Source organism: Macrosteles quadrilineatus, unplaced genomic scaffold (genome assembly GCF_028750875.1).
Source record: "Macrosteles quadrilineatus isolate MER2022 unplaced genomic scaffold, UCM_ALF_1.0 Scaffold_1__1_contigs__length_201487025, whole genome shotgun sequence".
Lineage (NCBI taxonomy): Eukaryota > Metazoa > Arthropoda > Insecta > Hemiptera > Cicadellidae > Macrosteles > Macrosteles quadrilineatus.
The window spans coordinates 17,230,035-17,246,872 of record NW_026542594.1 but is presented as its reverse complement, the minus strand read 5'-3'; the positions used below and the strand labels follow the sequence as shown (position 1 = coordinate 17,246,872).

The window sequence follows — 16,838 nt, the reverse complement described above, 5'->3', positions numbered from 1 at the left end:
TGAAATCACAGACACCTTTTTCGATTACCCTGTATTATGTACACAAAGTTTTATAATAAAGATTGAATGTAGATTTCTGAATTACATTTGAAAACAGAATCATTGTTTAAGAGTCACTCAGCTTCTTGATTTCCTGTATTTGGATGGATTGGAAAAATAGAGACAAATTTTAAAAAAATGTAAGAATTTATACTAAGAAGAAAGAATGACACAACGGCTGAGTTGACAAATTTCTACATGTTTTAGACAGTAACATTAAACTGACACCCCAACCTAATTAGATCCAACCTATTGTCTTTGGTCACTTACGATGGGAGGCGAATGTCTGGTAGAACTGTGACAGATAGGTGAGGATGGACAGTCTGTCAGGTACCTCATACTCAACCATGTCTTCAGCATCCAGCAGTGCAGGGATGCCCAGATGGCGCTCAGCTGTGCGAAAGGCCAACTCATTGTTGACAAAGATGTTGTTCTTCTTCAGACTCGAGAAATCACTGTGGGCAGAATAGAAACACATAAGTAAAGAATTACAGCTAGTATTTCAGTACGAGTACACAAAGAACGAGATCTATCCAACAAAACTATAAGTAAATTAATTTATCTGTGACATTAGATACTGCATAGTCTAATTAGGTACATTTGCCCCCTATGGTAATGCTATGGTATAGCGACTGGGGCGCAGTTGGTTTAGAACACCAGACTTGAGTAGGCCTACAACAGGTCAGGTTCAAATCCTACACATTCATTACCAATGGCCATTTGGGAACAACCTGAAGAAAAAACTGATCTTTGGCAAAAATAACTTTTTCTGTACTAATAATCTATCTCCACAAACAGCCAAATCCATTAGGAGTAGTGCGCCCCGAGTATAGCAGGTGTTGGGTTGCAACTTTGTACCAACAGCAATAACATCAACATAAACATTTTAAACTGCGGACCTGATGTTTACTTCCTGATCAATTTAGAGCTCTAGGGCCAGTTATATGGTCCAGAACCACTCTCTGTATCTACTGTTGTTTTGTTTCGCTTTCGTTGTTCCAAAATAAACAGCTACTATACTAAGTTGCATGCCAGAGTGAGGCAGAACCAGGGGTGCACCCCTGGTTCTGCCTATTAGTGCGGTTGACTGGTTCACCCCTGGTTCTGCCTATTAGTGTGGTTGACTGGTTCACCCCTGGTTCTGCCTATTAGTGCGGTTGACTGGTTCACCCCTGGTTCTGCCTATTAGTGTGATTGACTGGTTCACCCCTGGTTCTGCCTATTAGTGTGGTTGACTGGTTCACCCCTGGTTCTGCCTATTAGTGTGGTTGACTGGTTCACCCCTGGTTCTGCCTATTAGTGTGGTTGACTGGTTCACCCCTGGTTCTGCCTATTAGTGCGGTTGACTGGTTCACCCCTGGTTCTGCCTATTAGTGCGGTTGACTGGTTCACCCCTGGTTCTGCCTATTAGTGCGGTTGACTGGTTCACCCCTGGTTCTGCCTATTAGTGCGGTTGACTGGTTCACCCCTGGTTCTGCCTATTAGTGCGGTTGACTGGTTCACCCCTGGTTCTGCCTATTAGTGCGGTTGACTGGTTCACCCCTGGTTCTGCCTATTAGTGCGGTTGACTGGTTCACACCTGGTTCTGCCTATTAGTGCGGTTGACTGGTTCACCCCTGGTTCTGCCTATTAGTGCGGTTGACTGGTTCACCCCTGGTTCTGCCTATTAGTGTGGTTGACTGGTTCACCCTTGGTCTGCCTATTAGTGCGGTTGACTGGTTCACCCCTGGTTCTGCCTATTAGTGTGGTTGACTGGTTCACCCCTGGTTCTGCCTATTAGTGCGGTTGACTGGTTCACCCTTGGTCTGCCTCACTCTGGCATGCAACTCAGTATAACTATCCCTCTCATATTTCGTTTTATGGCTTTATTCTTTTTAGTGAAGGATTTAGACTCATTGAAATTAATAATAATAATGATTTGATTTTTTAAGGTTTATTAGTTGTTAACAAGTTTAAAAAAGCTATAGTTTTTTTAGTACATACAATTTTGTGTAAAAAAAAAAAAAAAAAAAAACGTTAACGTGTGCAACGCCTAGGATGGGAGTCGCCCATATCAAATGTTAATCACACTTTTCATCACAGGATCTCATAATTAAATTGAAAGTATAACCTGGGTGGCAAATTAAGGACATCTCGTTCGTTTTCAGTATTTTAAACCCCCGTATTGAAGAGGAAAACTTTTTTCACCAGGTACGAGGAGCTGAATTGACTGGTGCCTGTATTATGATAAGTACAGTATTTGAAAACCACAAATCCTGACATGCATAAAAGAGCCAAATTCAGTTTCGTAACGTTCTCGCACCCTGACCCATGACCTCTAACGCCCCTGTGTTTCGACACTCACAGTGTTCACTCTACACGGCGCGCGGTGCTTTCTACACAGAGGTTAGGTTGGGTTTCGTCACGCCATTGTCCGTATAAATGCCTAAAACAATAGGCCTCTGACACTAGCCTGAGGCGAAACGGCTGTTGAGGCAAGGAGTCCGCTGCTGTTCCTACAAGACTGTGTAAGGCTCTAGATGGCAAGAGGATGCGATATTACAATATAATATCCTTACGGCACAAACTTGGCCTATCAAATGTTTTGTCACGAAACCAACGGTGATTCTGTGGTATGATATCTAGTAGCAGACATGATCGACTGTCTTCGATACTGAACACTCAACAACAAAGTGTAATTGACGATCTATAGATTACATAGATACATGTATCAGTAAATAGGTTCTGACCATCGTGTAGGCTACCTTGCTCTTGCTGTTTATCTAGGGTTATTACGATTGGTCACAGGTGCAATAAGTTAGTTAAAAGCGATAACAAAGTGCAAGCATTGCACTAAGCGATCTCACTGGTGTCCGGAAAGATGGGGACGAGGAAACTTAGGGACACGGAAACTTGGGGACAAATCGGGTTTTGAGCCGAGGGGGAGGCAAACGGAGGCTGACTAAGCTCTGAGAACGACTCTTTAAATCGACTCGTTCTCTATTGTTATTGTACCTAGGTCTAGTTGTAACTACGACTTGTATTTATATCTAGTTCTATCTCCCCTTACATTTTTCACCTTGTTTAAATGGTTACTTTTGTAGAGCTTAGGGACAACAGATTTAGTACATTGAAGTGTTTTTGTAGGGTTATTTTATTAATCACGGAGTAAACTCGAATTGTAAATGATTATTCAAGCATACATTTTTTAAATAAAAAATACACTTGAATATTTCTAAAACAGTAGCTTCAACTTCGTGAGGATGTTATAGCCTCCAATTTATGTTATACGACCGTGAACATAGACGAATTTCTCTCGTTTGTATTAGAACAATAATACAATATAATTCAGGAACAACCCGTGACTAGCTATTACTGAGAAAGATTAAAGAAATACTTGTTGTAAAATGTAGTCGTAGGCATCTGGTACAAAGTATTCCACCTTTTGTTTAATCTAAGCAAACCCATAAACATTCAGTACTTGGAAAGGTAAAGGAAATATGAGTGAACAGAATACAGCGATGTCCCGTTAATCCCCTCGCACGTTTCTCCGAATCGACTACATTTGCAATTTCTTAGATTTTCCTTTCAAACAGGCCAGTTATTGGGGTGTCAGGTCACTCGGGTCAACTTTTGTGTAGTTGCGAGAGTGTGATTGACCTCCAATTTCCAACCTAAATATTGTTTTGGTTTTACGTGGCAATCGCAAAAGAGGAACTCTGAGGATCAGCTGTTGATAAAACTATTTTTTTTGTGAATTCTTAAAAGTGGTAGTAATTTAGGCCTAATTTATTCCTTCGTCGTCAGTATATACTGATTGAAATATTTATATAAAAAATTATCCAAACACTGATTTGTATGATATTGGACACGTTTTCTTTAATTCTTTACTGCAAACGTCACTAACCAAATACCAATAATGTGACGATATAATATTTCGTCTGAAAACAAATGCCGATCTGTTTAGAAACGTGTTCTTCCTACAAACTTGCACTTGTATCTTAAGTTATAAGTTATTTACAATCAGTGACGTGTTTTGGAATCACTTCCAGGACAATTAATTTAGTGACAAATTTTACACGTTCGTTATTGGTACAGGTTTAAAAAAAAAATGTATGTATGGTTCAAAGTACCAGTACAATCGGTACATAACTAACTCATGTCATAGATTCGCGGGCAAGAATAACTCTTAGTAGTGTCAAAGGAATACGAATGAGAGTGAATCAATAGTACTAAGTCATTTTGATCAATTTTTGGTCAAATTAACAATAACTTGTTAATCTAAATAAGGTGAACTAATGATCTCAGGATGAAACTATCAAATTAATTTAACCAGCAACAATTAAAAAAACATCGAACAGTAGGCCTACATTTAAAACATTGTTTATGCCAAAACCATGAGTAACAACGAATTCTGTTAGTTGGCAGCCTAACATGCAAGGTATGATTTTGGATAAGGCAAAAGTATGTAGGCATATAGTTATAACGCCAAGAATAGGAATAATCTTCTTACCGTATGTCTTTCGCTGTGCGATCCGGTAGTGCCGGGAGGCGCGAAACTAAATTAAAATACCCCCGCCGCAGCAAACCTGCAAACTAAGCTATTTCCATTTACCCGGCTTGAGTTCTACTAAAATATTCCATAAAAATTGTCAGATTTATTTCCTATTTAATTAACATTAATTTTAGTAAGTACTTAGGTTTGCTGCTACGGAGTATTTGCTACACTTTTATGTATATGCTCGTCGCCTATGACTTATAACACCATAAACGTTACAGCTTCTTTGGCATAGTTATATGTATTTTACAATTTACTGTTTGTGAATATGACCGTAGACAGTTTTGTACGTGTACGCAAGAATTACGAGACATCCGTTAATATATTAAGGTGATTATTAAAATAACTACAAACTGACAAATCAGTTGTTGTCTCCAGGTATTCCGTATTCTATTTACTATGTGATTTACTGTCTATCAGTGATATAGTCAGTAGATAGATTTCGTGGGAACTAGATAGTGACAGGATTATGCCGGGTTGCTTCATCCTCAAAATTGCAAAAAAAATCAAACTAATTATCGCTATTCTAACGCATTATGTGCTTAAACAAATAAAATAACATTTGAAACGATTATTTTGTTGTTTAAGAGTTCCCTCCTAATACACAGTATCATCGCATTTTAGGCTACTTAAAATACTTCTTATTTTTTAAAGGTTTACTGTTTGGAAATATTCAAATTATAATTTTGAAGTCAATCCCGTTACTGTAGCTCTCTGTGAATTGAAACAGGAGAACGATTCGTTCTAAAAGAGTCGTTTCAGAGCCTAGTTCAGCTAATCTCTCCCTCCCCCCGGTCGAACCCCTATTTGGCCCTAACTTTCCGTGTCCCTAACTTTCCTTGTCCCCATCTTTCCTAAACTCATATCACTAAGCTAAATCACCCAGTAATCCAAGAAACAATTCTAAATACCCCCCTCCCCACAGCAAACCTGCAGACTAAGTGAAATTCCATTTTGTCTCATTGGATTATTACTAAAATGTTTCCGCAAACTTGTCATATTTATTACCTTTAAAAATTACATTCATTTTAACGAGTGTGCTGCTACTGGGAAGGAAAAAGTGTTTTTTTAATATTATTTTTTGTATGTTAATAGTACCAAATGTTATTAACATAAACAAGCAACAATCCAAGCAAACTACAATAGTTTTACTTTTCCCTATAGTAATAAGATTGGATTTTAAATGTATATTTGGAGTTTCCTCTATATCCTTTAATCCTATAATAATGCTTTAAAATACGACTTATTTGTGTATTTTTTTAAGCTCTACACTATGTTTTTAACGAAATTGGACATTTTATGTTGTAATTGTAAATATGTAAAAAACAAAATTTTGTAAAGATTCAAAATGTGTATTTAATTATTACCCTGTCGATGTCTTAAGAGTTTATAATGTAGGCTACTGAGTGCTTATGACACGCAGGGTCCCATAGGTATGATTTCGGTTGATGGTGAGAACAACAGTTCAACAACCAAGATAATTCCCAGGAAGTAGTGATAACAATGTGCTTGTCGGGTTCACAGACCTTCCTTCCTATATTCTGGGCGGTTCCATCCATACCATGCAGTATTGCAATGCTCGTCGTAGATGAAGGGCCGAAGGTGTAAATTTGTCCAAGTTCCAAAATGTACAAAGCTTTTTTTATTCATTGAATGGGGGAAAATTAAAACCTGCTTTGTACAAAAAGGTATTAAGTTGTGTCATTTTGGCATAGAAATAGTTTAAACAACTGATACATGGAAATCGCCATCAAAAACGGAATAAACAAGAAGTAAGTTCATCCCGTCAAAACTCTTTGAATCAACAATTTTAACAAACATCAGAGTTCATTCTGTGAGTGAATTCAGGCCAAACCAAACCACCAAACAGAAGTGACGATTCTAGGATCTTGTCATGGAGGGTGACTACCAGGGGGTTCGAGAGGGGGGGGGGGGGGGTAGGAACCCCCCAGAAGATAGGAGGGGGATCTGGGATCTTTAGGAAAATTGGGAATTATTAAAGCCGTTTGGTGACTTTCCAAAGCCATTTTAATCGTCTAGAACTGTGCTCAAACACCTCCGGTCCGTTTTTAGGGCGATATGTAGGTAAAAATGTCAACAATTTCAGGAGAAATAAAACATTTCGTCAACAGCAGCTTTAAAGCGTACACGAAAAGCCAGAAAAACTGTTATCTCAGAGAGTACAAGTTTCTATATTTCTAAACCATCGATGTATAATAACTTCCCTAAACCAGTAGGCATTGGAGACAATTAATTTACAAACAACTCGTAGGATTACTTAAGAAAATGTAATCTAAAAAATGTAGTGAATTTGATTAAAAGGCGAGGACACGAAATGGTCCAGTCCAGACAGCGGCAGCGGAGGAGACAGCATCTGACTGAAAGTGATCTCGACCTTGACCCAGGTCATAGGTTGACCCTGCGACCTCAGCCTCCTCCAGTGGGCCGTGACAAAACATCGCGCGAACGGCAGCTTTTATGTTTAGGCCAACTAGCTGTGAAAGGCGCCATCGTATGTAAATTAGGGTTGGTGTTGGTTTGTGCATGTAGTCTCAGAAACTATAATGTGGCTGTAGAGTAGCTAATTGGTCAGGCCTATAGGTGCATTGTCCCTGAAGCGACTCTTGCGATAGTAGTTGAGCGATAGTAGCTCAGCGATAGTAGCTGAGCACTGGTTAGCGTTGTTTCAAATGGGACCATTGTCATTGACGCGACTGCGACTGGAGCGGCTAGCGGCTGAACACAGCGACTGTAGCGGGTCTGCTCTGAGGGGAGTCAGAGTCGCAGTCGCTGAGCGATTTGTAGGTGTGGACGGGTTTTGGTCGTAATGTCTTCAAAGAATACACAACTGCTTTTTACCCCTGAAGAAGATATGAGATATGTACATAATATTAAATCACTACTATTATAAATTATAAATATAAACAAAACTTTTTAAAATGCAACTTTTTAAACGCACTATAAAGTACAGAATATGTATTGAATAAATACTTGAAGATTTAAAGAAAAACGTGGGGCCCATACTAATTTTACAATTATCTTCACCTATTAAACTATTATCATAGATGAAGTCTATGCTATTATTATCCATTGCATGCGCGCCACGTTTTTTCTTTTAAATCTTACAAGTAATTTATTTTCTCCACATATTTATAAATTTTTTTTACTCTTTAGTGCGTTTAAAAACGTGGTATTTCTTAAAATTATTTTTATTTATAATTATTTTATACTTTTTAGTCTTTAATGTGTAAATATGTGAAATCTATTTTACATGGCCTGTTAATACATAACCAAATACTTATTATCTGTAATCATATGTTTTATCTTTACTTTGATCCGCTTATTTAATATTTAGAATCTCTCGGGAGCAGAACCTGTACCTCGAACTGCAATTCGAACTGTCAAATTTTAGTATTTACAGCTGACTTCAATTGATATATTTAGGCCTACATTCTTCCAAAATTTAAACATGAAAAATTTGGAAGCCCATGGGGCTTAGCCCAAGGGAAATATGAAAATTAAATGATATAATATTGCATTCTCATCCATTTGTGAGCTATTTTTAAAGTTTCAATTCTCTAGCTCGTTGGGAAGTAAGTTATTGATTGCAAAGTTTGTACCGGACAAGAAAGTGAGCTAATAAAAAGTTTTAAAATTAGCTGGTGTCATGGCACTTATACAGTAGCACCAATTCACTCGAAAGTCAGCAAACTAATATACAGAATCGCTCTAGAACAATCACTTCTGGGACAATGACATGGTTAGCTACTATCGCTAAGCTACTATCGCTGAGCTACTGTCGCTCAGCTACTATCGCAAGAGTCGCTTCAGGGACAATGCACCTTTAGGCCTACGCAAGTTGTCCACCACCGCCGCAGCAAACCTGCCGACTAAGCGAATTTCCATTAGTCTGAATTGATTTTTAATTCAATCTTTTTAAATAACATTAGTTTTAACGAGTACCTAGGTTTGCTGCTACAAGGAAACTAATAAAGTGTGTTGTTCGGTAAAATATTAATAGTTTAGTATAAAATAAATAAATTTGCTAAGTTTGATCAAAATATATCCATAAACAAGGAAACGACAACATTTTACAATATTCTACCTAAAATAACATGAGAATTTTAAATTTACAATTTTTTGTATTTTCTCCGTTGCCAATAACCGTACAGAAACACTTTTATATACAGTACTAAATTATTTGTTTTTTACGCTCTTTAAAAAGGTCTAGAGATAGATTGGAAAATTTTGTGTTTTGAGGGTCAAAAATGAGAAAAACTAATTTTTACCCCATAAAACCCCCGTAAAATCACGTTCCCATGGTCCGATCATGCTGGTTCGCGAACTCATTCCGGTTTATCCCGCCTTACAATATATGACCTCTGTATACTGTAATACGTTTCCTCCACAACACACGTCAATCCAAAATGATTCCAATACTCAATATCCGTCTGTGGAGAAAGATCAGGCGACAGCTATTCTATTGGAATACAGGTGAGTTCTCTTGCCCACCACGACTGGCAAAACATCACCAATGAAGAAAAACAATTCTACAATAGTATTGTGTACTTAAATGGGCTCTACGCATATTATGTCTCTTACAAAACAGACCATTCCATACTTTTGTGGAGAGATAAAAATCAGTAAGGGCACAATCCTCAAAGCATTGTTTACTAAAAGACAAAATAAAACTTGCGTAGGCCTAGATTCAATGCCAAAAACTGCATTTAAAAACAAAAGCTGCTTGAAGCCTTCAGTATTTATCTTACTTTTGATGTACAGTAACCTTCTTGATCTAGTTTGAAATAAGAGGACCGAAACAAAAGAGACGGCCGTCGAGTCGGAACGATGAACCATAATAGAGGTGGAGTGCAGCCTCTAATGATTGTGCGGCGGCGCTGCAGGAGGGGTCACAGACCCAAATATTGATCACGTTATTTCAATCGGAACCGGTTTTAAAGACGGGTAAAAAGCTGTGAAAAACGTGAAAGAGGCTGCAAGGCCGTAGTGACTCAGAACTGGGTGGCCGAGCGGCGGCGTTGCCGGATCGTCAGCAACACGACAACGTCGCACATGTGTCTTCAACAAGACCAGCGCAGATATTAGCATCACCATCCATCCGTACCGATCATGCACGGCGAAAAAGTATAGACTAGAGATAATCAGGGTTCTCTAGTTGGGTTGAAGATGCTTTCTGGGTAGCAAGCCTTTGCAAAACACAAAATTTGTATTTGTATTAAGTTTCAACATCTACAGAGCTGATCGATACGGGCCAGTTGTGCCATACGTCTCTAAATTTAAGTAAAATTAGTGGACGATGATAACTTACGTGAGGAATTTTCATTAAAAATAAGCACATTATCTGTTAATTCGTACAAAGAATGGATTCGATATAATAGTTCGTAGCGTACATTTAAATCAACGGTAATGCTATATTAAATCAGGTAGCAATAACGAATGAAACAAGAAATGTTATTGAGGAGAGCACCTGAGCCTATATTATCATTAGTGCAACTTTCAATGGACAAACTACAAACCTTCACAACCTAAATTGATCATTCGCGCGAGGAATCTTTGTGTTTAAAAAAGGCCTTGGAATTCTCTGAAGGGTTTTAAAAACGCCCAATCATCACGTGAAAAGAGAATCCAACATTATACGCCTAAATAACAAGAAAATAAAAGAAACTCGAGTGATCGGCCACACAGGTGCAGAACCCCGACGGTTTTACTCACTGGCAAGTAAATCAACAGAGGAAACGAGCCTGAGGAGCTAAAGGGGATGATAAGCATCAGCCGCCAAGACAAAGAAAGACCCACCAGAAGGAGAGGCGGGTGGCGGCGGCGGCGTGTGAGATAACTATACAGGTAAATGATGGTCTCGCCAGTCAAGGTCAGTGGAGCAACCACCTCTAAACATCCCATCCACCAACCTGCTGCAGGCATCACTTGGAACTTTAGACTATATACTGTAATAGAATGACGTTAGAAGAGCAAGCGGATCTTGTGTTGAAACCTAACGAGCTAATTGTAATGAATGGGCAAGAACAAGGTATGCTGTGTAAAGGGGGGAGGGGAGAGAAAATAAAAAAGATAATTTCTGGACAAATTTTGATAAAAAAAGGGATGTTCAAATATTAGTAGAATGTAGATTGGTAGAATTCAAAAACAGAAATAATAAATTACAAAACAACTAAGGACTACATTCAGAGTACAATGGTAATCAAAATGGAACATAAACTGACAAGATCCAATCTTGCTAATATTATAAATGTGAAAGTTTGTGTGTGCGCGTGCGTGTGTGTGTGTGGGTGTGTTTGTTTGTTTGAAGTTCAATCACACATTAACTATTTTTTTGTTATACACAATGGGAACTGACAAAATAGGATTGTTTAGAGTTATGCTTATGTTTTTGATTTATAAATAAATTGTGATATTGTGCGAAGATATGGTAATTTACTTTTTTCTGTTGTTTATATGCAGTGGTAGAACATTATTATGGCTATTGTAGATGCGTTGTACTATAGCATACCATAAATTAAAAGAACAAAATTTTCTCAAACCGTGTCCTCCCCCATTGCAAACACAAAATACGAGTATAACTGCAATAATCATTTTATACTTATACGCCAACCCCGTACGAAGGACGGGTACTTTGCTAGTAATCTATAAGGAACTTTAAGGAACAGTTGATTGATAAAGGTTTGAATGGGCCTTGGTCAACCCCGAACGGAATCTTGGTAAAATAGTGAACATGTGGAAACAAATCTTTTGATTATACTGTATCTTCAGATATAGTAAGTCTGTGGACCACTTCACTAGTTTAAAATGGGTCACAAATCGAATAATTTATTGACTGCGAAGAAATGCATTATCTTTTTTAAGAAATCCACTGAGAGGTTACATCTAAGAAATAGGGATTACGATTAGTGATAAACATAACACTGATGTATTCAATTCTTGATAAGGCTTCTTGAAATTACCAGGTCACTCTAGATTACAAATAAATGCCCAATAAAACGCAATTGCTACTGCAAAATTTGCTACCTGGTATTTTTTGGAATACTTTGTATACATGAACGTAGAATTATACAAAGAAACAAGGTATTTTTATAGGTACAAGGTATTTTTGTTATCGACACAGTAAAATCAAATATCTGTAGAAACTCGTCAGGCAGACCAATTCAAGGCTTTCTCATATACCAAGATAATTCAATTACCTTTAAGTGACCCTTCACGAATGTTACGGGTGTCCCACTTATGCAGAGTGGTGGGCGAACCTCACGACCAGTGGTCAGTGGTCCAGGAGATGTCAAGGCAACAGTTGAGAACTTGGATCAAGCCTTCTACACTCTCGTGGTACAGGAACACATTACACTTGGCTTTAGTATGGGAAGAAGAATCTTTTCAGATACAGTACAAACTTTTACTGTTTTAAAGTAGAGGTTCCTTGCTCAATGCTCTTGCTATTGAAAAATCTGCGATTGTTGACAAATTGTCATGTTATTCGTCTATTTTATTATGTTTAACACTGGATTCCTTGATGACGTCAGAGAGAGAATACTAGTTTAGTAGTAATAGTGATAAGTGTATTACAGAGCTCTTAGTATTGAACTGACTGAGGAGCAATCCGAAATAAATAAAACCACAATCGCAAGTGAAACTTTGTTCGTGAGCTCTCCGGTAGTTGTTAAGATAATCCGTAGTCTTTGTCGCTATTGCCAGGCATCGGTATTTCATTGGTGCCAGTAAGACAACGAATAGCAAGAAAGGCCTTTCTACTTCCTTGATCGAATTTTTTTAAACTTTTAATTAATGATTTCAGGAAGAAACAAACGAGTTAGTTGAACTTCCACAAACTACGGGTTTCAAACTTAAATGTGAACCCATAACAATAATTTGAAATATAATATTGATGATACCTATTCATCGATTCACTAGCACAACTATAAAGAGAGAAATAATAAGGACTCTTAGGTTAATCGGTTAAACTGGATTCCCTGCAACAAAATTCAGCAAACCCTATCAATTTTCTATCATTCTGATGATATCGCGATATTTGGTGGTCTTGCATGCGATAACTTTGACATCTGTCAAAGAACCATGTTCATGTAGGTTATGTGGTCGTCAACATACAGTACAGCGTTGAAGTACTGTACAGAGGAGATCTGACGTGAGGAGTAGAAGCCGTGGTTCTTTACCGAGACAAATGGGGGATCCACTTGACGTATTATCTTGTCACTCGCTCCTGCTGTGACCCGGACAACACAAGTGTGTCGCGGGTACACCCGGTCGAGTATCACTACTGAGCCGAGCCTCTTCAAACAGGTACATATCGATTACTGATTACTAACCTCTATTTGTTTTACAGACTTAGCAGTGCAACTGAACAACAACGACGGTTCAATTAACCATGGACGTTAGGGCATTTGCGCTGGAGTCTCAAACGTGGATTTGTGGCTGAGTAGAGGACATAGTGGTAGAGACAGTGACCGAATCCCGGGTAAAAAAATAAGTCCAATACATCTCTCAAAATGAAATAAAGATTACTGCTTCCAAAAATAAACTCCAATATCCGAAAACAACACAAAAGTTGTCATAGTACACCTCATACACCACAAGCTGAAAAGAACCTCGATTCCTTCTTGAACTTGAACAGTTCTTCAACCGGCCAGGGCCGACACAAAGGAGGTCTCAACTAATTCACCTATGTAGATCCGTATCGTCATTACCTGTAGGAAGCTAGTGGCGGAACGGTTCCGCTGCTCCACGTCCATGGCGGTTCATTACGCCATTGTACCCGGTGTTCCGTTACCTGCAGATTACCGCGCGTACTCGGGTACTCGCCCTCGAGCGCCAATATGGAGCACCTGTCATCTCAACACTTTTGTAAATATATCGAACAAGTGTAAGCATATGTGGTAAACGTTATGATATGAAAAAGTTAAAGGAAAATAGATAGAAGTACGGTTTAAGCCATTTACAGTCGGATTTGTATTGGAAGAAATAACTAGTTGTAAAACTCGCTTTCGTATCACAGACTATGATAAACTAAGGCTAAAGTGCAAATAAACTAATTGTCAGTATCATTATCATAATATACAGTTCAACTTAACATTATTTTAGTTCCTCAACGATTCCCTATTTTTAAGACAGTGTTATTACTTTACCGGCCTTAAATTTCATGAAAACACAAATCAGACAGTTTATCCACTTGCAGATAACTTTTCCAAAACTGACTCAATTTTGAAATCCTAATTAGTTAGTTTAACAATATCGTATTTAACTAGAGTATAGACCTACTCGGTTTTCCAGACAACATTTAATAAACACGATGTATCAATTACACAATAGGACGGTAGTTATCAGGACGCCGCGCCGTGGATGTAGACCATCACTGCAGCGTTGAGCGTGCAGCGTGTCGTTCCGGTCTCCTGGTCCACGGTACACGGGGAAAGTCTACGTCACAGGCCACACCACCTGTGTCGGCCCTCCACGCTGTATGTGACTGTGACCGGACGATTAACATGGAAATTAGCTTTCCCTCTCATCATGGGTGACAGCAACATGAGCCGATGGAGCGTCGTACATTGGTTATGCAACTAGTGGAAGATTCGGCCACTTTGGCAATTCATTACAACATTTCTGTACAGTGGTCTGTTAATGCCGAGTGATGTAGTATTTTGACTAATCACATTCACGGTTGCTTGTTACACTGTAAAACTGTATTCCTATATAATACGAGTAAAGTTTGTATACGTGTTACTTTGGTCTCGGAATCAGCACCAATAAACACCTTTTACTTACAGTAAAAGTAAATTAAATACCAGTGGTAAATGCAGCTAAAATCGATTTTCCCCATAGTAAGCATAATGAAATTTCTACGATTTAACATGGGTCTTATGGGTTTCCATGCCGCCGAGACGGGTTGGCAAGAATGTAATCAAATGAGTCGTAACATATATTTATACATACATAAGACAAGTAAATAACAATCGTAATAATACAACCGAGTATAATATATACTAAGAAATTATGTCGAATAGTAACATTTAATCAGAAGATAAAAAGGTCATCTACCAAAAACAATACACAATAATTTTACAAGGAAATCACAAAGTGCTTGATTTACGGGTAAGTGTGAAATAGTTATTTGTGTAACTAGTGAGCAAAGTGGTACACTCGAGATCATTCCTCGTAAACATTGCTCTCGTGTGCAGCAAAGGCCTTTTGCACTCGTGTTACACATTATATTTTTCCTACAGTCACTATAAAGCATATAAATAATTAGTCTTTCAAACACTATACAACACGTTTTTAGGTTCAGCTGGTAACACAAATAGGTGTCCTAGAGAAAGTAGTCACCGGTCCGTATCACTCCGCTATTTTTTCATCGGCAAGCAATGTGCTCCGCGACTTTAGAAAATAGTTCCGTATGTTTTTGTAATTTGCAGTGGTTTCCGCGCCTAAAAAAGTGCTTTAAAGGTATTTTCTTGTTTATTAAGATCGTAGGAATGTTTTATCTAAAATAAAAGTCCAGAAAGTTCAAAAATACCGAAAAGAGAACATAAACTATAAACACGAAATGACAGGTTAAATCGTAGTTATAATAGTCAATCAGCTGCTCATAGTATTCATTTTCTTTAAGTGTTGCCAAACTATTTCCAAGGGTACACGGATTACGTGCATAATAGAACCACGCTATTTTGTGTTGTTTCGTTGGAATCCTGATGTGCGCCAAAGTATTAACCGTACGACAAAGTATAAATATGCAGCAATTAGCAGCTTTCTGTACAATAAACAGTACAAGGAAGCCAACTTTGTCGGGTCACTGTAGAAAAAATCTATCAGTGTATAATTTTTCCAGTGGGTTGTATTTTTATGATTTAGTACCCTATTGCAGACATTTGAATCCGCTGACTACAATTTTAAAAGATTTAACATTTTTTACAACAGCGCATTTGACAACAATGATTAACCAATAAGGCCTATATTTAAAAAGAAAAAAAATGAAAATGTCCACAGACAACCTCTCAAAATATTTTTAGAAAAAGAATTGATAACGCCATTTATTAAATTTACAGGTAAGGTAAACAATAGCAAGCAAGTAGGTAAAACAACGCCACCTGATAATGTGACTCCAACTGCTTATTTGGTGTTAATTTTGAATGGAATGTGATCCTTATTCATCTTTCGTCTCTTCTTTTGAACTTATAATGAACATAATTATAACGAAAATACAGGGATAGGCCTAGTATAAATTTATTACCTAAATTGTTTAGTAGAAATTAATGAAAACAAAATTAAATATACAAATAAATTCTGATTATAAAATAAAACCTAAGTATGCAGTCACAGGTCCTCCAACTTAGCGGAGCGAACAGAGAAGTAAACGATTGGTCTTCTTTGTTAACACAAATTTTCATAAAAAACAATAGATTTATAACATAACAACTCAAGAAAATGTTTAATGACCAACTCAACTTCATCATAGGCAATGTCCATTTACTGATTTTGATTAAGCTTCTAACTCTTCCGATCGAAAATGGCTCAGTCAGTAAATCCCTCCATGGTTATTACTCTCAACAACGCTAGATAAATAATTTGTATATGCTGTCAGCTGCAGTACCTATGCTACAATTACATAGGTCTGCAGAGGTCCAAAGATTATTCCAATGCATCACACGACAACCTTTTGAAATAAAGAGGCGTTGGGCAGTCATCTGATGAGAGTTAATAAATCTGTTTAAAGTCAATGATAAAACTTATAATACACTATTTAGATAAACATTGATTTGACAGTAAGCTTATTATTTAAAAACAGTTTATTTTAATCGTGTATTTAATTCTACGAGAATTAAATATGTAACACAATGGAAACAAGTAACAATAAAGGGGTTCCTCTGAGTCATACTGCGACTGGTTCGTCATTGATAGCAGAGTTGCGCAACTTTGGCAAGAACTAGAGTGTAGATGCTACGTATGTTTGTGGGAAAACTGACCGCGGAAAAACTTATGTCGGCCTACACTATGAATAAGATTAATAAGAAGACAACAAGGGAATAGACGTATAGCATCCTATTTCAAACAAAAGTAAAACATATGCTACTAATATAAAGTTAAATCAAATCGTAGGAAATGGGATAGATAATTATTCATTTAACCGCACGCGAAGTTACTACCACATGGCCCTTTCTGACGCTTTACCTGCAACTACTTACCAAGACTTTATTTGCTGTATCTGTAGTTGTTAATGTATAATGTC

General features: G+C 37.7%; 1 protein-coding gene across 2 annotated transcripts in view; it reads right to left on the bottom strand.

Moving 5' to 3' along the window:
* LOC129004410 (MICAL-like protein 1) overlaps positions 1–16,838 on the bottom strand; it is a 259,639-nt gene that overhangs the window by 90,404 nt on the left and 152,397 nt on the right. For both annotated transcript variants that reach the window (XM_054432989.1, XM_054432997.1), the window contains one exon: positions 310–494. In XM_054432989.1, coding sequence (XP_054288964.1) covers positions 310–494 — 185 coding nt within the window. The remainder of the gene's footprint in view (positions 1–309; positions 495–16,838) is intronic.